This window comes from Camellia sinensis, chromosome 5 (assembly GCF_055761805.1).
Source record: "Camellia sinensis isolate YWXY chromosome 5, ASM5576180v1, whole genome shotgun sequence".
Lineage (NCBI taxonomy): Eukaryota > Viridiplantae > Streptophyta > Magnoliopsida > Ericales > Theaceae > Camellia > Camellia sinensis.
In genome coordinates this window covers 136,423,554-136,445,051 of record NC_138965.1, presented here as the reverse complement: position 1 = coordinate 136,445,051, position 21,498 = coordinate 136,423,554, and the positions used below count along the sequence as shown (strand labels likewise).

Below are 21,498 nucleotides of genomic sequence, written 5' to 3'. Positions count from 1 at the left end.
GTTTTTTTTATGACGTTTTCAAAAACGTCGTGAAATCTGTCCAGATTTTTTAAATTTCAAAAAAATTAAACCAAACCATCTCGTTTTGTGTGCCGGTTATTTCCTTTAAACAGTGGCTCAACTCAAGGCTACGTCTTCTATTCTGATCGAACAGAGGCATGACTTTAGGAAGAGAGATAAATCGAGGCGTTGGATCTTCGAGGCATCGGATCTTCGATCTCTTCAATCTCCATCAATTCTTTGGTTGTTTGATCTGAAAAATGTTGTTCTACTCTTGATTTGAGCGGATATCTTCCTGATTGTTCGAATCCCTATGATCTAAATCGATCTAGGGCTCAAGGTTAGGGTTTTCTGATATAGATTTGCTACATTCACACAAGATCTATAAAATTTCATGGCTAAATCTAACGATTTGGAATTGTTTTCTCTCGATTTAGTTGATTTCCAGCTTTTTTTGCTTTTGTTTTGTGTTTTCTCCTTTCGTTTTTGTTGCTTTACTCTTTCTAGTCCTTGTGTGGACAACTCTTCTCTTTCATCAGACTGAGCAGCAACAATGGTGAATCGATTTATCTAGGGTTTCGAGTACGGTGTTAGTGTCTCTGATCATGTACGGGACAAGCAGGTGGCGTTGGATGTGGGTCGTTGGAAACAGTGAGTAGAAGCTCAACGATGCAGAGAAAAATTGTGTATTGAAGGTGGAAGCAACGGTGGGCTTCTTATTGGGGCTTGCATTAATCAGGTATAGCGGTGTTGATTCATTTTCTTGGTGGCATTTTTTGGGTTTATTCATTTGTCATAATACATCGTGTCTATAAACTAAATTGTAAAATTTTGTGGTTACAGAGACCTAATCTTTTAGGTTGTGCTCTTGCTCATGTTGGTGTTATGGGTATGCTTAGATTTCACTATACGTCAGCCAGCAATCTGTGGGTTCACTTGGTTGATTTATTTTAGTATCACTTGTTGATTTTTAGGTTTCTTTTCTAGGTCATAGATGGACATGTGACTTTGGCTGCTCAGAGAAGGAGGAAGAGTTCCATTGGCTTATCAAGTGAGTGAATTTATTTTCATTGAATTATCTGCCTGTATAATGTTCTTACTTTGAAATTATAATTTTTTAGATACTTTTTCTGTTTGATATAAAATATGTTAGTTATTCTTGAGTAAGTTATTTACTTCTGTTATTGTTTGGCGTTCACCTCTTAATCACAAATTATTCCTCATTTCCAACTTCCAAATTACATTTTAGTAATACTAAAATGCAGTTGACTTGCATACTTCGTTAAATGAAAAATATGTTCTGTGTATTATTTAAGTATCTGTTTTTTTTTTTTTTTTTGGCAAGTCTTGAGTAAACTCATTTAGTTCTGTGTATTAGTGTGTGGCTCTTAATGACTGTTATTTATTGGTTCAACTTTCACTGAAGTTAATGGAGAATCATAGACCAATGTCCCGTGCTTGTTTATCCATCATCAGTTAGCAAGTAGTCAGTTCTCGTTTGATTTTGGAGCTGGGTTGCTTTTTCTTTTAGCTTTTCACCACTCGGAAGTTTTCAGCAGACGGGTAGTTGGTTAACTATTTTATCATTTTGAATCTTTGCCATTGTTAAAATTTCTCTTCAGGTACTCGCCACTGCATAATGTTAGCAGACCATGGGAGATAATTCGACCAAAAGTTTGACATATTGAGTAAATGTGCATAACAGTTCTGGCTCTGTAGGAACATATGTGTGAAGAAGACTCAAAATTTAATTTTAAAATCTGAAAATGTGTGGAAATAAAACTAATTTGAGTCTTTTATGTTATTTTCTATTACTACCATGATTATTCTAAATTACAAATTAATCAAGGTTTTATTTTTATTTTTGTAATACTGTGTTTTATGTGGATTATTTGGAGAGACCACAATTGAATATCTTTTGATGGCTGGAGGTTCCATTTTATAAGTTTAAAAAGTAGATTTATTTATTTATATGGTTGGTATTTGGGGAGGGTTACCCAAGCATTGGTCAATTTTTAGATTTTGTAGTCTTTTGGGAACTATGGAATTGTGTAGTTTTTGGTTGTATAAAGGTGTGATTATCGTTTTATGGTTTCTTTTAATGAATATCTTTTAGTAATACAAATAATAAAAACTTAAAAAAATGAAAAGAAGAAATAATGATGCGATGGTAGGTTATTGCTTACTTAATGCTTGTTCTAGAAGAGTTAATTCAATGAACATGGTTTTTGGGTACAATTTTAGAAGGAATGTGAAATTCTGCTTGTTCACTATAATGGATGGGGATCTGGAATGGGGATTTTGGTTCATAAGATAACCTGACAAGTTGGGATGAGGCATTGTTTGCTCAGTCCTTGTGTCTTGTCTTGATTAATGAGTGTGGGCATGATGGTGGCTGCTAAATATGTCCTCTTAACTTATTGGTGGCGAGTTTTGCAAAGAAGCTACAATTACATTGGTATTTTGGTGAGTAGTTTGAAGCGGTGCTTCTTTCTTAATTGCTTGAAATTGTGGTTTAGTTAAGTTGTTGCTTTCATTAATTTCTCTTGATTGAGTGTATTTCTCACAATTTCTTTTTTAGTTGTCAATTTCAGTTTGTAGTAAAAAAATTTATATGAATTCATTTAATTTAACTGAGCATATAACCCTTGATAGAACAACATGACGAAAAACTAAGCATATAACCCTTGATAGAACAACATGAACATGACGAAAAAGGATTCATGTAGGCTATCTCACTTATGAATTTCAATTTTGCTGCTTGTTCTTTCTTTTGATTGGTTGATTTATTTAAAAACTTTTTTGAAATGCTAGTAATTTGAAATTGTTACAAGTTACATTTTTATTGTGGTTCTTAGAAATCATGCTCCAGGTGATAATTCTTTTGGTGCTCCAGTGACGTACTCAAACTCATTGTACGTGGGAAATGGATTTGGGTTTCAAAAATCATCTGGTATTGTGACTCTTGGTGTCAAAGATATATTGCATCGCACATATTCTGTGGTTAGAGGTTTTGAGGAGGCAGATATGCGCTTCCTTTTAGGAAGTGTTAGGAGTAGTAATCATACAGCTACTAGACAAGCACCTCAGAATCCAAATGAGATGCATTTGCAGGCTCTTAACGAGTTTATATCTGAAAGGCATGGTGTTCTAGAAGAAGGTTGGTGTGTGGAATTCAAAAGATCCATGCGCAATGGTGAGCTACATGTGCTCCAGATGGGAAGACATTTGATTCGATGCCTGAAGTTGCCTGTCATCTGGGGTTGATGTCTAATAGCAATTCTGAAGAACCCAAAAATAGATGTGCTTCATTGCAGAGGTCGCATTTAGCCAAAAGAAGAAAGTTTGCAGTACTTTCAATGGCTAATAGTCTCTCCGAAAATTACAAAATTTTGAGTGGATTAGGCAAGGATCTCTCATCTGATTTAATACTATGGGTTGCGCAAGCAAATTTGAAAATAATGTAGAAGTAGTGGGAGCTATGCCAAAAGAAATCAGTGGGACCGGGCCCCAACAATTTAATGTAAGTGAACTAGTTGTTTATATTTTTTTCATGTAAGATGGTTATTACTTCCCCTGACTAGATATATGCTCATCTATTTGTGTGGCTATAGTAGTTGGCTTGTGGTCTTTAGCTTGGTCTTCATGCCTGATTTTATGTCTGTTCTTTTCAGGAGGGACTTCCAGTTCAATATGGAGTTTTCTTTGTGCTTTCTTTGGGAAAAGTTGATACTAAACTGTCTTATCATAATGGCAACCAGATCTAGCCTATAGGCTATAAATCCTGTTGGCAAGAAACTGCAAAATTGGTATTGGGCCTTTGCTAGTTGTATGTTGTATATTCTATCAAATGTTTTTTAGGACAATGTGTTATTTCATTGTTCCTTGTGCAGGCACCAGAAGATCATGCTACTGCATGGGAGGCATTGAAGGTAAGTTTTATGGAATCTCTCTCTTCTTCTTTTTTGCCTTAGTTTTTTGGTGTGTGGCATCTTCTTTTTGTTCTTATATTTTTCTTCCCAATAGGTCACACATCTTTAATAATTTGTTTGTATTCGAAAGGGAACTCTCTTGTTTTGCGAATCACATTATTTAAAACATAGTTTACATAACATGAAAAACCAAGTTTTTAAAGACCTTGTTGAATTTTTTGTTGACTGATTGTGTGTTGACTCTGGTTGCATATATGGTTCAAGATGCACATGATATACAGGTGGCATTCATGTAGTTGGGTCATGGGAATTGTTTCCTTGAGCCTTACTCAATTTGTGAATTTTGTAGAGTCTTTTGTTATCAGAGGTGATATATATGCCTTTATTTTTTCGTGTGTGTGTCTTTTCCTGATTTGTTTTGTTTTTTCTTCTTTTTCTACATAAGTGGCATCCCCTTTGATTTTTTTTTTTTCTAATACATTTTTTTTTTAAAGACAAGAAATTTTAGCTCTCCTTAAGAATAGAATGATTAAGGAGAAATGGATTTTGAAATAGGAAACTAGTTCTATGTGGATGACGTGACCAGTTGTACAAAAAAGTGGAAAAGTATCAAGATGGTTGTGTGATTGCACGATTCCTATTAAGTTGAACATGTGAATTGAGGAGTAATTTGATCCATGTGGAGGGTGATTAAAAAAAAATAGAGGAAAACCGAGGAGAACCTGAGATGTGGTGATAAGAAATAACATGATTAACTTAAATTTAATTGAGGATATAACTTCAAATAGAATTAATTGGAGGAAATAATTGACCCCAAGTAATTGGGATATTGATTTGTTGAGTTGAGTACTTTTCAGAAGAAACAAAAAATATACACACACCTCACATAATTTGCCTCTATTTACATTATTTATTTTCATGATTACAGAAGAACATTATTGGGAATTTTCTAACCTCTTTGTATTCGTTGTTGGCTATATGGCCAAATCTTCTGATTTTCCTCTTTCCCAGCAGTCTTCTGATTTGTTTGGAATTTGGTATAAATAGGTTTGTGATTGTTTATCACTGTTTCATGTTTCTTCCGTTCACGCCATGTTATTTTTTTATACTTTCCCTCTCTTTACATGGATACATGTTATCTATAGATGCATGTTTTTCTTACTTTCTTTTATTTTTATTATATTTTTAATCTTTTTGATAGTTGAGTGTTGAGCATACTATTTGTTCAAACCTAAGCAATGACCATCTTGACTGTTCTTAAGCTGGTATTGAGTAGGACTGCCATTAATTTTTTAGTTAGAACATTTTCACCAAATCATACAAATTTGGTTACCCAAACATTTTCAGAATGCAGCATGTGTCTTAGTTCCTAGTGGATTTGGAGATCGTGGTGTGAAAGGAATGATGCTAGCTGCAAAGTATGCCAGAGAAAATAAAGTTCCATATCTTGGGATTTGCTTGGGCATGCAGATTTCTGTTATTGAGTATGCTAGATCTGTAAGTGACTTTCCTTCCAATAGATTGACATGTTTCATATGACAAACCATGTACTAACCTTATTTTCGCCACATGTTTTAGGTTTTGGGTTGGGAAAAGGCAAACAGTACAGAATTTGACAACGAGACACTCAATCCTGTTGTAATTTTCATGCCAGAGGTGCTTGCATTGTATTACATTTTTTTGAGCTACTCCTTTGCAAGAAACACTGGTTATAGCAAATTAATAGCCATCATCTTTCTATATTTATACAGGGTTCAAGAACACATATGGGAAGCACAATGAGACTGGGGTGTCGCAAAACGCTGTTTCAGACTCCTGATTGTATCACTGCAAAACTGTAAGAGATATCAATGCTCCATTTAATAATTTCCAAAAGTGAACCCAACATCTCTTTCTGCGAGATATGAATGTCCACATTTTCCAATCAAGTTTCTTTGATTTTTTCATCTTCCTTCATGCATGCATAATACTATATTCTCTGTTTATTTCTAGGTACCATAATTCAGAGTATGTGGATAAACAACATCGGCATAGATATGAGGTTAGTTATGAAGATTGATTTGGTGGAAGAAAAGTGTTCATAGACATAATACTTATCACGGGATATATACTTGCCCATGGCATTATTGTTACAGGTGAATCCATATATGATTGACATGTTAGAAGAAGCTGGCTTAAAATTTGTGGGGAAGGATGAAAGTGGAAAGCGAATGGAGGTTAGATTGCTCATCAGACTTTAAAGGTTGGATGAGCTTGACCTTAAAGGATGACCAAGATCTGGAGGACTTGGCCAGCTCAAGATCAGCATGAATGTGAATGAATGTGAAGTCATCAGATTAATCTAACTCCCTTTTTTTGTGCTTGCATTCCTTGTCCTGAGCTCAGTACCTCCTCCTTTATGGGGTAGATTAACCTCTTGCCTTCCTTGGTTCTCTCTCTAGTTCATTGGAAGATTTAAATCAATTTTCCTGAAAAGCTGTTGGCCACTTGCTTAGGTTACAATTCAGTCAACCTTCTTGTTGGTTACAATTCACTTTTGGATATGTTATTTTGTTATTAATGGTGATTGGTTATTAAATTGAATGGGAAAATGAATTAATGTTGCATTTTGAATGAGAGTTATTATTTCATATTAGTGTTGTTTTTAGTTTAATTATAGGTATTTTTTAGTTCAATCATATAAAATTAGCACAATTAAAAAAAAAAAGAATATCACGACGTTTCTAAAACTGTCGCTAAATATTACATCGATGTTTGGATTTCTTTTTTAAAATAGAGATACGGCGGCGTTTTAAAAACGTCGCTAAATAGCATGGTGACGTCATATTACCGTTAGTAGAATTTTTAGCGGCGTTTTTATAAAACGCCGCCTATAGTCATATAGCGACGTTTCTAAAGCGTCATAAAGTTATAGTGACGGCCGCATCTTCGGCTTTTGGTATCAAACGTCACAAAAAGATTTAACGGCGTTTTTAAGACCTATAGCGGTGTTTTTTAAATGCCGCTAAAACTCTCATTTCCAGCAGTGTTTGGGTGTGTTGTCCTGTGTGGCCTCCTAGGTTTTCTTCTCTTCTTTCTTTGTTCTATCCTTATTCTATAATTATTTTATTCATTCATGGAGAGGTTGTAGGTTTATTTATTTTGTATATATATGTATACACTGTTAAGAAATCTGAGGAGCTAAATTTATGTGTAAAGAATGGGTGTAATTCTTAGTTCAAAAATTCTGTACAGAATCGCAAACTTTAAAAATCAAGAAACCATATCAAACGGATGAATTTTAATCTGAAATTTTTATAGTAGATTAATTACATATTGAATTGCGTATCTAAATTTTTTCATAATTTTTGGGAGTCAAAATCCATATAAATTGAGGTATTCAAATCTGTCCAGGAAACCAGTCCGAAACAGTAAATTCGGGAGTGTTGTTCTCTTTGGGTATAAATCCAAAAATTATCAAATTAGTGTCATTAGAACCGGTTATGAGGCTAGTTTCGTACGTTTTTGGCCTTGCATTGATTGCTCGTGTATATTAAGAGAACCGTCAATTTCTTTAAAGTGCTGCAGAAAACAACCTGTTTGGATATAATAAATTGTAGATAATTATTTTGATAAACAAATCAAGTGAAACCAATTGGGTTTGAAACTTAGGATATATTAGATCATATCTGGAGGTTATTGGAATTTTTAGAATAGCGTGGAGTGTGTTTTGTAATTTTCAAAGTTAGCGAATAAGTTGGGAAGGCTTGTTTGAAATTCTGTTTTATCTTAAAGTCACAATTAATTAAGTTTTGACCGGAACCCATGTCTTGGGTGATTTTAAACCTTGAAGAACATGAACTTAGGTAATATTTAAGAGTAACGGTGAGTTGGGTTGAGCCGTGTTAGTGCGCTTTAGTTTGGGGTTACTTAGTTCGTATTCTTTAGTATTTTTAAATTAGTAGTGACGTGTAGTTTTCATATTGGATCAGGGCACTAGTTGGACTTTCATACTCTATTCGAGGATTATATTATTTCATTTTCAGGTGAGTAGTTTCATGCTACGTATTTTTATAAATGTTCCTCTACCCGGAACTGTTGAAAAATTAAATTGTTGTTTCAAGACTAAACTGTTTTGATAAATTATTATATTATCAATTGAATCAAATTATTTCTGAAACATGTGTGAACTTGGCATACTGTAAACTATTTGTTTTGGTCTCATGTTTATAATGATGAACCACCATGTTTTGCGAAACTAATGTGTATTGATTATTGGGACCATGTGTGTATTTAGTCCAGGGAAATTATTCCACTGTGTGTGGTGACTCTGGCCACTAGGGAACAGATCCGGGTTGGGCCGTGATGACTCTAGTGCTCAACGATTGTAAGGAAAAGACCTTTAAAAATAACTAGGTGACCTTCAATCGGATTGTCTTTGAGAAAAGGCCCAGGTGCCACCCTGAGGATGACTCTTAGTTCGGTATTGGATCCAACGGGGCTTATAGCCTTGAGAACTGTGTGGCAGATTATTTGTTTTTATTGGTACCCAGAAAATTATTGGTACCCAGAAAATTATTGGTGTTCATGTTATAATCTGTTTTAAGTGAAAAATGTCGTTTATCATGTTCTTGCAAGACATGAGTATTTTAAGTGTTGAACTGTGGAACTTTCTTTTTGAAATAGATTGTATTTACCAAACTGTATGCCAATCTAGTTTTTGTGATATATATCTTATTTTGGAATTGAATCATGTTTTCAAAACTGTATTTACTATCCATGTTGCTACTCACTGAGCTATCAGCTGACTTAGTTGTTTACCATTTCCAGGTGTTAGAAGGACCTAGAGTGGACTCATGGCGTAGTGGGGACTCAATTGCATGGACCTTTAGGGCATTTCTTTAGTTTAGAGTGTTATGTCAAGTTTGTGCATATTTATATTTATTCTTATCGAAGTTCATTTAGGATTATTTTTTATATGTGGGTTGTTTATATCCCATAAGTTTGGATGGTTTTTTATTACGGTTGATTTTGCCGTTTATAATTGTGATATGTCTGGATTGAGTTTTGGTTATTTATTATTGGACTATTGTTCAGTTGTTCAATGTGATTGGATTCATGTTTAGGCTTATGTGTGCCTTGGGCTAGGTCCCTGTGGGCCACAGCCAGTCATGCCTGGATTTGGAGTGTGACAGGGTAGACACCCCAACTAAGTTAGAGTACTTTAGGCAGGAGTTTTCCATTCCTGCCGACGTCCACCTCAGGTTGGCAGGGGAGGAGGATTCCATTATGCCCAACATGCACCTCATGCCTTTTCCAGTAGTGGCCTTTATCGAGTGTGGACTTAGGTTTCCACTTGACACCCTTTTTCGAGAAATCCTCCACTACTACAAATTGAACCCAATGCAATTTGCCATCAACTCTTATCGAGTTATCAATGGTATAATCGCCTTAGCCAAGAATGAAAATACTAGGGTTACACTTGCCGACATCCAGTACTGCTACACCATGTGTCGCCTAAAATCGGAAAAAGGCCACATCTATTACCTCAAGCCGAGGTCCACGGAGTACAAGCTTATTGCCGACCTCCCAGACTCAAACAATGGTGCTGGAGACAATTACTTCATCGTCTCGGGCAACTGGGAGTTTTAACCAAACGATGACCTCCGCCTTTATCCCCTAAGCCGAACAGTTTTCAGGGAAGGAGATGGTAAAGGCTAGGTGTCACCTTTCCTTGCTTTTTTTTCCAAGTTTTCAATACTTTGTTCTAATGTCTGTGCTCTTCTTTTTACAGTTCTTCCACAACCTCCAAAGGGCTTTCACAAGTCCTTCTTCCCCAGCAAGGACTTGAAGAAGCTACTGGATCTGCCAGTTCACAAGCAGAGAGCCCCTTTGCTACTCAACTTCATTCTCACTTACAAGTCGGTTCTTCCCGACGTTCTAAAGAAAAAGAAGAGTCAGTCTCCTCCGTCTGCCACTACTCCTCCCACAACTTCATCATCTCAGCCAGATCAGGGGGTCAACCTCTGATCCAACAGAGCAACCATCTACCTCGGCTTCACAACTGATCCCACCATCTCAACACCGTCGACGACGCCGAACTATTTTCGCTACTGAGATGGGCCGCAAGAAAGCAGTCGCTGAAGATCTCTTGGCCGACATCCCATCCACTGTCGACGCCCAACCAGCGCAGTCCCAGCCTCCACCAAAGTCAAAGCCAAAACTATTGAAGAAGGCTCAGCCAAAGGCAGCGATAACTCAGATTGATACTAAAGACATCTTGCCAATTTCAAAATTGGCTGAAAGTGAAAAGACCACTTCCACCGCCGAGAAGAGGCTCGCTGAGGCCGAACCATCCCAATCCACTCGGTCAAAAAGGCCAAGGTCTAAGTCGGCCACAACCTCGGGCCAATGAAGCCAGATGCCCTATGGGCCCCTCCGATCACCATCGATGACAAGCCAGTCAGAGCTAGCAACAGTGTGACTGATCTTGAAGTCAGCGTCGCCTTTTCTACGACTTTGCTCTTTCTACAGCTTTGCTCCTTCCAAACGATCTTAACCGAAACGCCGAGATGAGTGAGTATGAAAACTTTGCTCTGATGCTCCAGCATTTTGTTCAAGTAAGTCTCTTACACTTGTGTAGACACCCCATTTTTGACTGCCTTTAAGACTTGGACGCGACTGATGGTTTACATGATGGAGAAAGGAGTGCAGGGGAAAGGTTCAGTTTCTTCGGCAAGGAGAGAGTCAAAGCTCAACTTCATACCCCTTTTTGGACCAAAACAATCTTGATCAAAAGATTTTAGACCTTAAAACCCTCTCTTTCAAAACATTTTTGAAATAAAGTTTTTACGATGTTCCGAGGCTCGCATTTTGTCAAATGTTGCGCTTTTTGGTAAACCGAGCAAGGACAAAATGGAAATAAATGAAAGAGAGATGAAATCTTTGAAAAATATTTCAAAACACCTTACTTAGGGGTTTGGAGTCGAAGAAAAGAGGAGAAGAGGGAAGAAATCCAGTTGGGGGAGAAAATGGGCATGAACCGTTAAGAAAGAGTCAAACAGCCTTCGCCGAATCGGGCCTATTCATTTGCATACTTGGAATCAAGCTATGAGGCCACCACCGTTGGAAATAATACTTCCGGGGCTTCATTTTGAACTCAAGAATCTCCTAAATCCAATTCTGGACGGGGGAGATATAGTTGATTAAAGTAGGGCATCACTCTGGTTGGACCGAAATCTGCGCGGCTTCACCAAAAAGGGCATAACTTTTTCCACAGGAGGAATTTTAATGCAAGGTTTGCGCCATTGGAACGATAACTTCCGGGGCTTCAATTTGGACACTTGAAAGGCCACCATTGGACTTCCCAATCACCCACCGGCCACTTTTCTTTCCGGCATCCCATTTTTTTTTGTCCTGAAAGTAGCAGGCCACCCAGAAAATCTAGCAGGCCGGCCACCTAGCTGGTGAAACGAATTTTTTTGGCCTTTTTAGCTAGCCAGCCATAACCCCCTCCCCAAGTGTGTCCTAGAAGTGAATTTTGTTTTCCTCTAGGCCTTATGTCCGAGGGTTTGGCCTTTTGGGGGGAAACTTGAATTGTTTTCCCCCCCATTTTTCCCCCTCTTTTCCACCCTTTTTGTCTATATAACCAGCACTCCCAGCTAGTTTTTGGGGGTTAGAAAATTGGCCTTTGAGCTCCCATATTGTATCTCTCTCCCTCTATACTTCCAAGCCTCAAACCTCTCAAGTCCTACACTCATTTCTACACCACCACCTAACACCACACCACCACTCTATTCCAGCAGCTTGGAGGGCCTTCTCAGAGCTTTGGAGGCATCTTTTCTCAAGCCAAAAGGCTGCTAAAGTTTGGTCTTCAAGGGTGAGCAACATTCCCTCTCTTTTGAGTTTATTTTTGTATCCTTTCTAAGCCATACATAATTGCATATTTAGACTCCGACCCTAACTGAAAATAGCATTTTTTTGAGCTCTTTTTCATGTTTGTTTAAGGGCCTCTCACTGTTTGAGGCTTGCTTGTGGCACTTGCTTCTTTACCTTTCTTTTATGTCATTTCCTTGCATAGTATTTTAGGCCTGTGTATAAACTGTTTTGAGCTCTGTCATAAACTATAAAGTGGCTTATTTTGAGCCCATCTTCAACATTTTTGAAGGGCTCATCACTGTTTGAGGCTTCCATTTGCCACTTGCCTTTATATCTCTCTTTTGGCTCCGTTTTTGCATGATTTGTTAGCCTCTTGTGCTTCTGTTTTTGGGCTCTGATCCAAACTATAAATGGCCTTATTTTGACCCCCTATTCATGTTTCATTAAGGATCTTTTACTGTTTGAGGCATCCTTTTTGTACTTTGTGTTATAGCTCTCTTTTTGGCTTTGTTTTGCATAGTATTTTGAGCATGCTTATGCACTGTTTTGGGTTTGATCATAAACTGTAAAAAGTCATATTTTGGGCCCCTCTTCAACATTGTTGAAGGGCCCTCATCTGTTTGGGGTCAGCGGCTGTCACTTGCTTCATTAGCTTGCTTTCGGGGCCATTTTTACATGCTAGTTTAGCCCCATTTGCATTCGCTGTTTGACCTTGCTTAGAACTGTAAATGTGTTTATTTTTGGGCTCTCTTGACTTTGTCTTTACATTTCATGTTCAAATAATGCATGTTTTGTATAGCTATAGGCCAATGCATATGCCTAGTTTCATGTTTCGGGTTCCATTCCATGCATCAGGAGCCATGTTTCCATGTTTCGGGATCATTTTGCATCACATTTCAATGCTGAAACTTGCATGCTTATATGTCATATTGCATGCCTTGCCATGTCTTGTTAGAGTGGCATTTGTGCCTTAGGGTCGATCCTTGGTTTGCGTGCACGCGTGCACACATTTCGAGTTGTCTCATTTTCATCTAATGGCCTCTTATGTGAGTGTGGCTGAGGTCCACTCATGTTGGTGTAAGTCCATTGCGCATTGTGTATGCCATTTCATTTCATAGCATTGCGTATGCTAGGTTGTACGTTAGCGCATTGTGTATGCCATGTTATCTCGTGCATTGTGTATGTCATTTCATAGCATTATGTATGCTAGGTTGCATGTTAGAATTGCATTCATGCATGTCATGCATATCGCACTGTGTTTGGGATAGGAGTTAGCCCGAGCGCGGGAAACGAGAAACGTTTCGTACTCCGAGTGACGGAACGTGTCTCAATTCCCCAGTCACCGACACTCTGGATTATCCATGATGGAGTTAGGTTTTAGTTGAGTTTTCATGAGCATTCATTCTATATTGAGTAATGCAAATCGGCTCCTCGGCCATCATGCATCGATATGCATGATTGGTGGCACGAGGATCGAGGCATGCATACATCTGTGAAAATACATTACTATGCCCCTCTCCTGCTCTCTGTTGCAGCAAATCAAGAATCAGCAGTCTTCCAGGGCTTGGCGCGCTTTCCAAGAACCATTGCAAAACAGAGGCTAATTGGGGCATCACAGTAGAGTTCCGCGCAAAGGCGACCCGGACATGCATCATTCATCATCTGGAGAAGAGTCGAGACAGTCCCTGGCTTGCATGCCAGTTTATTATTTTTCTTAGTTAATTTGTAAATTAATTAGGGATTTGTACATATTTGGGCTGTATTATTTGGACTGTACTATTTATTCAGACCCTCCGAGCGAGGGCAATGTTGTAATAAGTGTGCGTGTGTGTGATGTATGTCTTCCAACCCCACGTCTTTCTCCCTTTTATTTACCCGCTTATGATGGTTAGATTAGGGCATGTTTCAATTAGCATACAGTATGACAGCATGTTTGCATTCATTCATCTGTTTTGCATGCACCGGGCTCGGCGCATCATACTAACTGCATTGTATTTTCAATTCCAAGTTGAATACATGTTAGCTGTAGCATCTCATATGCCATGTTTAGAATAGCCGAGCCTGCTATAGTTGCATTTTTGCATGTGTTGCATTAGGCATTTCTGTATAGTTAGGACCATGCATGGATTTCTAATGAGCTTCTGTTTTGGCTTGGAGTACTCGGTAAGTTTTATGCTTTAGCATCCTTGCATGCGTGTGAGTGAATGCCATGATAGCATGCTTACCATGAGGCTATGTGCTTATGTGATATAAACTGTCTGAATGCCTATGGGTGAAGGTTGGGTTATTTGAATCGGAACAATTCATTAATTGTGAGTTTTAAGCCCACTAGATAGTGGCAAAATCATGTTTTCTAAGCCCACCTGAGGGTGGCAAATCCACGTCTTAGCCTACTTGCGAGTAGCACCATCAAACCATTTTCAAACAAACAAACATGAAATGTTTTGTTCCAATTCAGGCGATCCAGTCTATACTTGTATGCTGTGCGCATCACATAGTAAATCTAGGCTAATAACCAGAATAAGAACGCATAATGTTTTCAAAAATAGATATCATGGTTAGTAGAGGCCGATCTTTGATTGGGGGAGCGGGGGTGCTCACGAAGTGACCTTTCCCAATCATACCCAAGTTCCCGAGCCGAGGCAACTTTGGTGATGACGGACACGTGGCCTTAGGCAAATGAGTCAAGATTTCCTAAATTTCCCCAAAATAAAATATTTAGGTGGCGACTCTGTATCTGGCAAAGCAGTCCATGTTTGGCACTTCTTTCAAAATCTGTTTTCTCAAAATGATTTGCCGGATTTGGACTCTTTGGTTCAGATTTAGAACCGTGACAAATTGAGAGTTCGAACTATAGTGAGCCCAATATCGAACGAAACGGGGGACTCGTTCCTCTCCTGGGGCGTTCGGGGGACGTCTACAGTTTCTGGCGACTCCGCTGGGGATTTAGAGAACTTGACTCGAACTCATGATATCTGGTTTTAACTACACTTATGTGTTTCTTTGCATTGCATTTGCATTGGTGCGCCTAGGACACCGTGTTTGCCATCTGCTATTCCTGAACGGTTTGCCGAAGGCTTGTCTTGTCAAGGCATGACCATAAAGCTGACCGGTTGTGGGCTCTGCCAGTATGGGAACACAAACCTCGGTTTTACCGGGGCACCCTTTTGACCATTCGACCTAGTGCATATTCGGAATCCATAGTGACCATTCCAAACTAGGACAGGTTGCTTACCCGATTTAGGTTGTTTGAAACCGCTGCGTGCGTAGTGAAACCCTAGCTCCTGACAAAATAGGACAGGGAAACCCTACCCCAACATAGGGGTATTTTGGCTCTCACTTATTTGTTATGTGCTTTTAGAGTGCGCCTCTATACGAATGCATGTATCAGTTTACAAGTTTGGGCGTCAGGCCTGCAGGCGCCAGTTCAGTATTTTCGGTATTAGGCCTGCGGGCACCAGTTCAGTATTTTGGGAATCAGTTATATCTGCGGGTATCAGATTCAGTTTTGGGGGCAGTAATTTTGGGAACAGTGATCAGCGGTCGAATGCAGTTATTCAGTTATGTTCATGTCTGTATTAGTGGGATTGGGCTGAGATGCTGCATGTTTTCTCTTTCAGTTCAGAGACTCGGTTCAGAGCAACCAGTGGTCTCCTTTGCTGAGGCAAGACAGGAAAAGGCTCACCGTTTCTTCAGATCCGTCAGTCACCAGTCTGGCCTATTTGATTCGTCAGTCACCAGTTCGGTCCATCTGATCCGTCAGTCACCAGCCACATCACCTCTGCTCAATTTAGCAAAACTCGTGATGACACAAAATTTAGAGGAAATAGTGGTTATGGAAGCCACATTAAACCAGGGAATCATCATACAGGGTGATACCGACGTTAAAGTGCCATACCCACCCAGGTCACCTGCTGTACATCCGCTCTGGGAACCCCAGTTATTTCAAACCCGTGAGCCCACCACATCCGAGTTGATGGGAATGATTGGTGACCTTCAAAGATCTGTGGTGGATCTAGCCTGCGGAATGTCGGTTCCGCCACCAAGTGCATCGTATGTTGGGAATTTCATACCGCAGGAGCCCCCGCTATTGGGGCGAATTGTAATTGGGCTCAACCAACCTGAAGCTGTCTCAAGCTCTGGCAATGATATGTCAACAACAGCCGGACTTCGTACTGGTCAAGCAACCCAAACCTTCCACCGAGCTGAGGCTAGTGGAAAGAACAAGATGAAGATGGACACTGATCCTTATGAACAACTCCAGCAAGCTTTTGAGGCTCTGAAAGCCAGAGGGTTAAATAAGCAACAAGTACTCGCAGTTATGGCTAAGACTGTGGATGACATCTTCCCCACTAAAGATGAGAGCGGTTCAAGCCAGGGGGAAAATCGAGATGGGGATCGTCGTACCAGAACAGTTCCTTCCAATTTTAGCCTTGCACCTGGAAAAGATCAGAAAGCCAAGGCAGCACCCGCAGATCCTTTTTCGAGTGCGTCCAGCAAAAACTCGCAGACTTCGAAATATCCGCCCCGAGGTCGCAAGGTCTTCCAAGCCCTCTACATGACTTTGTCTAAGGCCCTTCAAATCCTCGTCAAAGAAGGGCATCTCAAACCCCTCGAACCTCGGCCTCTCCCAAGTCCCCTTCCAGCTAAGCATGATGGTACCCAGTACTGTGCATACCATCAACAAACCGGTCACAGCACCGACAACTGCTTCCGTCTTCGCCACGAAGTGCAAGATTTGATTGACAATGAAGTCATCCTCCCTCCAAGCTCGGCAAAGTCTGTCACCACCTGTAGACGAACCCGCGTGGGGGGCCCTCGCTACAGTTCGGACTCGATTTGTGTCATGGTTCTTAATCTGAACCAAAGAGTCCAAATCCGGCAAATCGTTTTGAGAAACAGATTTTTTTGAAAGAAGTGCCAAACATGGACTGCTTTGCCAGATACAGAGTCGCCACCTAAATATTTTAAAATGGGGGAATTTAGGAAACCCTGACTCGGTGCCAAAGGCCACGTGTCCATCATCACCAAAGTTGCCTCGGCTCGAGAACTTGGGTACGATTGGGGAAGGTCAGCTATGAGCACCCCCTCTCGCCCGATCCGAAGATCGGCCTCTACTAACCGTGATATCCGTTTTTGAAAACGTTATGTGCCCTTATTCCAGTTATTAGCCTAGAATTACTATGTTATGCGCACAGCAAACAAGTATAGACTTAATTTGCTACTCGCAAGTAGGCTAAAAATACGGATTTCAACGAGTTTTTCCAACTCAGACAATCCAACCTTCACCCACAGGCATTCAGGCAACTTATAACACATAAGCATCTAGCCACATGGTAAGCATGCTGCCATGATAGCATTCACACGCATGCGGTATGCTAAAGCATAAATACTTACATCGTACTCCGTGCCAAAACAATAAACTAGTTAGCCAACATGCATGGTCCTAGTTCATGTCAATTTGACTAATGCAACACATACAGGATGCAATTAGAGTAGGCTCGGCTAACCTAAACATGACATGTGAAATGCAATCAATTGATGCGCGTATTCAATTTGGAATTGAAGTACAAATGCAGTTAGCATGATACGCCGAGCCCGGTGCATGCAAGACAAATGTATGAATGCACGCATGCATAGCATAAGGTATGCTAATTTAAATATGCCCTAGTCTACCATCATAAGCGGGTAAATAAAAGGGAAGAAAGACGTGAGGTTGGAAGACATACACACACCCACGCACACTTATTACACAATTGCCCTCACTCGGAGGGTCCAAATAAATATTACAGATAATTAACCTACAAGCTAATTAAATATTACAGGCCACCTAATTAGCTAAGCAAATTAACTAATCTAGGGAAGACAGATAAACCGCCTCGGGAAAAGAGCCCAATGCAAAGCATGCTCGGTCCTGCTCGGAAGTACACTGCCATGCGCAATCTGCCTCTGTTTTCCCTGCTCTGCTCCTCTGAAGACCGTCAAAGTCTCAGAATTGCTTCTCTGGACATTGGGAGACACCACTGGCTGAGTAGAATGGTCACCGGCAGTGGCTTGGTGTCCCTCGGCACATAATGAATCCATCGGCTGCTGATTGATTGCCGGTCGGCACTCCATGCAGTCGATCGGCAGAGAATGCCTGCAAAACCTGTTTGACAGCAGCAGAGGACAGAACTTTGCATGGCAATGCAATTCAAGCCATATATGCACCAATCATGTCCCTCATCATGTTAGTGACTCAAAGGGACATGCTCCTTGGTTCTCGGACCACAATCGCGCATTTCCATGCATGATGGCCCAAAGGACCAAGTGTGCACATTTTAATGTTAAATGCAATGCAAACCAACAATCCAAGAGGCTTCTACCTCCATCATGACTTGGTCAAGAGGCGAAGCATGCATGCCGATGCAATGCAATCCTAAGCATAGGAGCTAGCATGCAATATGAGCATGCAAACAAGCAATGCGAAATATACATCAATCATGCAAGGCATAGACAACAATCATGCAAGACATGAGGCGAGCATGTTAATATCAAGCATGTGAGATGTGACCTAAATGTACAAATATGCAAGGCACGCAACATCATACAGATGGGACCCAGCATGTAACAACATACAGAGTAAGCATGCAACGCAAGCTAAGAGAGGGACTTACACTAATTGGACAGCCCCCAATCAGGTCCAAAACAGTGGCCAAAGCCAAGGAAATGAGGCCCAAAACACACGCACACATGTATGCAAATATGGTCCAATTCCTAAGGCTCGCCAAAAAAGCATTGGACTACACTTAGTGCAACCACACATGGCATGAATTAAATGACTAAAAACAGAATTTTAGCATATTAAGACAAGGCCTAAAGATCACTTAGATGGCATTCAAATGACCTAAATTCAAAGGCATGCACGAATGCCAAAACATGAAGCATGCTACACAAGCTTTCAAAGCATTAAAGAGGTGTCCAAGGCAAGCATACAAGCATGTCAAAGGGACTGAAATTATGCTACAAATGGTGCCAAACCACTGAAATAAAGCAAAGATGCATGCTATACATTCACACACTCAGGGCCAACAAACCAAGAATGCAAAGGGGCTATACAAAGCATACCAAAGTTGACCCAAACAACTATGGACAGACCTCTCGCATGGCAAAATAAGCACAAAATCTTCACAAAGCTAGACCTAAAACATGCTTGAACGATGGTTTACAACCTAAGGCATGTTAAGGCCTAAACATGGCATTACAAGGTAGGTATGCTAAGCATGCATGGTGTACCAAAACCAACTAAAAACAGAGGCATATTATGACATAATAAGCACAAAAATCAGCTAAGGCATGGTCAACATGAAGCTTAGCTAGGTGCTCCCTCAAGAGGCCAAAAATGGTCCTTTTCAAGGACAACAAGAAGAGGGGGTGGCCCTCTCCTCCCTAGGACCTCAAGGCACCATCCTCACCTCTGAAATCCCTCAAGATTTCAGTGGTGAGGAGACCCAAACACCAAGGTCCCGGAGCTCACTCAAAATAGCACAAAATGGGGCCTCTTCAGGCCTAAGAGGGGTCAAACACCTCCAAACCACAAAACACTCTAAACAAACTATTTAGAGGGCCTAAAAATAGAAATTTTTTATATTATACACTAAGCTCAAAAACAGTTCTAAGATAGGCAAAAATAGTATGCAAAAATGGGGAATAAAATGGCAAGATTGTTGCCCTTGAAGACCTCTTCGACAATGGTGGACCAGCTGCTCCTCCAAGCTCCAAACCAGCTTCAAAACTTTGAAAACAATCCCTTAGAACCTCAATAGCCAAGAGAAGGTGTAATGGTAGGTGTTTGTGTGCAATACTAAGAACAAATGCACCTAGAACACTCAAGAGGGAAAAAGAGAGATAGAATAGCTACAACTATACTAACCCTAGAACCAGAGCTCTCCTCTGTATTTTTTGTCTCTAAAATGTCTAACCCTAAGGCCAAGAGAGGAGGGCTCCTCTTATAGAGGAGCCAATCTTGTAAAGCTTACAAGGTAAGCTAACAAGAAGGCCATCCCTCCATACACGTGTATGGAGGGGAACAAAATGCCATACAACTGTTTTAAAATATCTGCAAAAGCAGATGAACAGTAGTTAGCTGCTCAAAATTGCCATTTTGACAAAATAGACTGTCGACCGGCAACAAAGAGTGCCGACCGGCAATAAACATTGCCGATGGCAACAAAACACCAGCCGGTGGCCTCTGGCCATGGCCGGTGGTGTGTGGGGATGCCTCACAAGGCATTCCCTGCCCCTCCAAGGCAAAACACAAGTGTTTGGTGCAAAACCAGACACTAAACTGTCGAGTCAAGAGATCCTGAGGCAAGGCTCGCAAGCCGAGACCTCCGAAAACTCAAGACAAACACAAACATGGATGATCACCGAGTGTTCAAACGGTGACGTCCAAGTCTTGAGGACGGTCAAAAATGGGGTGTCTACAGTTACCCCTCTTTGACAGAACTCGAAAGTCATAACAATGACGGGAGTGAATGTCAAAGCCCAGAGACGACCCATTTTTGACAAGGCCGAAGACTTAGACAAACATGCAAGACAAACAAGGTATGCGCCCGAAGGCAGGGGCAAAATGCAAGACAATGCACAGAGCCGGACATAACTTATGATCATGCAAAGAAAGTTGTAATGAAGCATACATGCGACGATTTTAAGCTAGCATACACCGAACTACACTACAATGCAGAAAGGATGTAAGAGAATCATGCAATTCTCGATACGTTTCACTCGGAGTATACCATACCTGTCCGGTTCGTCTGGTTGCACCAGCCTCAAATGAATCGTACATACAATACCGTGCCTGTAAAGAAAACAACACAACAGGTACGATGTTATTAGCAACATGTATAACATGCAAAATGAATGCAAGATGATATGCAATATATACAAAACTATGTATAAACAATGCAAATGAAGATGCAATGCAATTGAAACAATGCAAACTACATGCAAAGCAATTGAATCATGATCCAATCATGAGCGTTTCGAAACCACACCTATGTCAAATAGATTGATGGAGGTAACAAGTCTGTCTACCATAGAACGGTCAACTGAACTATGAATAATGTAGACTGACACAAGAACAAGTATTGGGGGGGGATTGACATAAGTGGAGAAACGACCCGCTGGGGAAAGGACTACGATCCTAATGCCGGATGCAAAAATTACACTACAATGCAATATGCAATGCTGGGGAAATGGCAACGGATATGGCACGCGGGCCAAACCAAATCTTGCCTAGGCAAGGCATGTACGCATACAAGCCGCGTCTAACATAGAACGGTCCACTGAACTATGTTTCGATGTGAAAAGTATGGGCACATACCAGACCAAGCTCAATCATGGAAAGGCGCAAGCCATAGATGGAAGGTGATGTAATGAATGCATGCAATCCAAAATGCAATGGAAATGGCACGCGGGCCAAACCAAATCTTGCCTAGGAATGGCATGTACACAAACAAGCCGCGGCTAACATAGAACGGTCCACTGAACTATGCTTTGACACGAGAAGTATGGGCACATACCAGACCAAGCTCAACATGGAAAGGCGCAAGCCATTGATGGAAGTGATGCAATGAATGCATGCAAATTAAAATGCAATGGAAATGGCACGCGGGACGAACCAAATCTTGCCTAGGAAAGGCATGTACACAAACAAGCCGCGGCTAAC

General features: G+C 40.4%; 1 protein-coding gene across 1 annotated transcript; it reads left to right on the top strand.

Annotated features, from left to right (window-relative positions):
* The first annotated feature begins 660 nt into the window (after positions 1-660).
* Positions 661-6,538, top strand: LOC114255854 (uncharacterized). Its single transcript, XM_082869849.1, has 8 exons — positions 661-739; positions 988-1,051; positions 3,894-3,932; positions 5,287-5,429; positions 5,511-5,588; positions 5,684-5,769; positions 5,925-5,973; positions 6,068-6,538. The coding sequence occupies exons 3-8, from the start codon at positions 3,917-3,919 to the stop codon at positions 6,170-6,172; spliced, it is 477 nt and encodes a 158-aa protein (XP_082725975.1). The 5' UTR covers positions 661-739; positions 988-1,051; positions 3,894-3,916; the 3' UTR covers positions 6,173-6,538.
* The last annotated feature ends 14,960 nt before the right edge of the window (positions 6,539-21,498 follow it).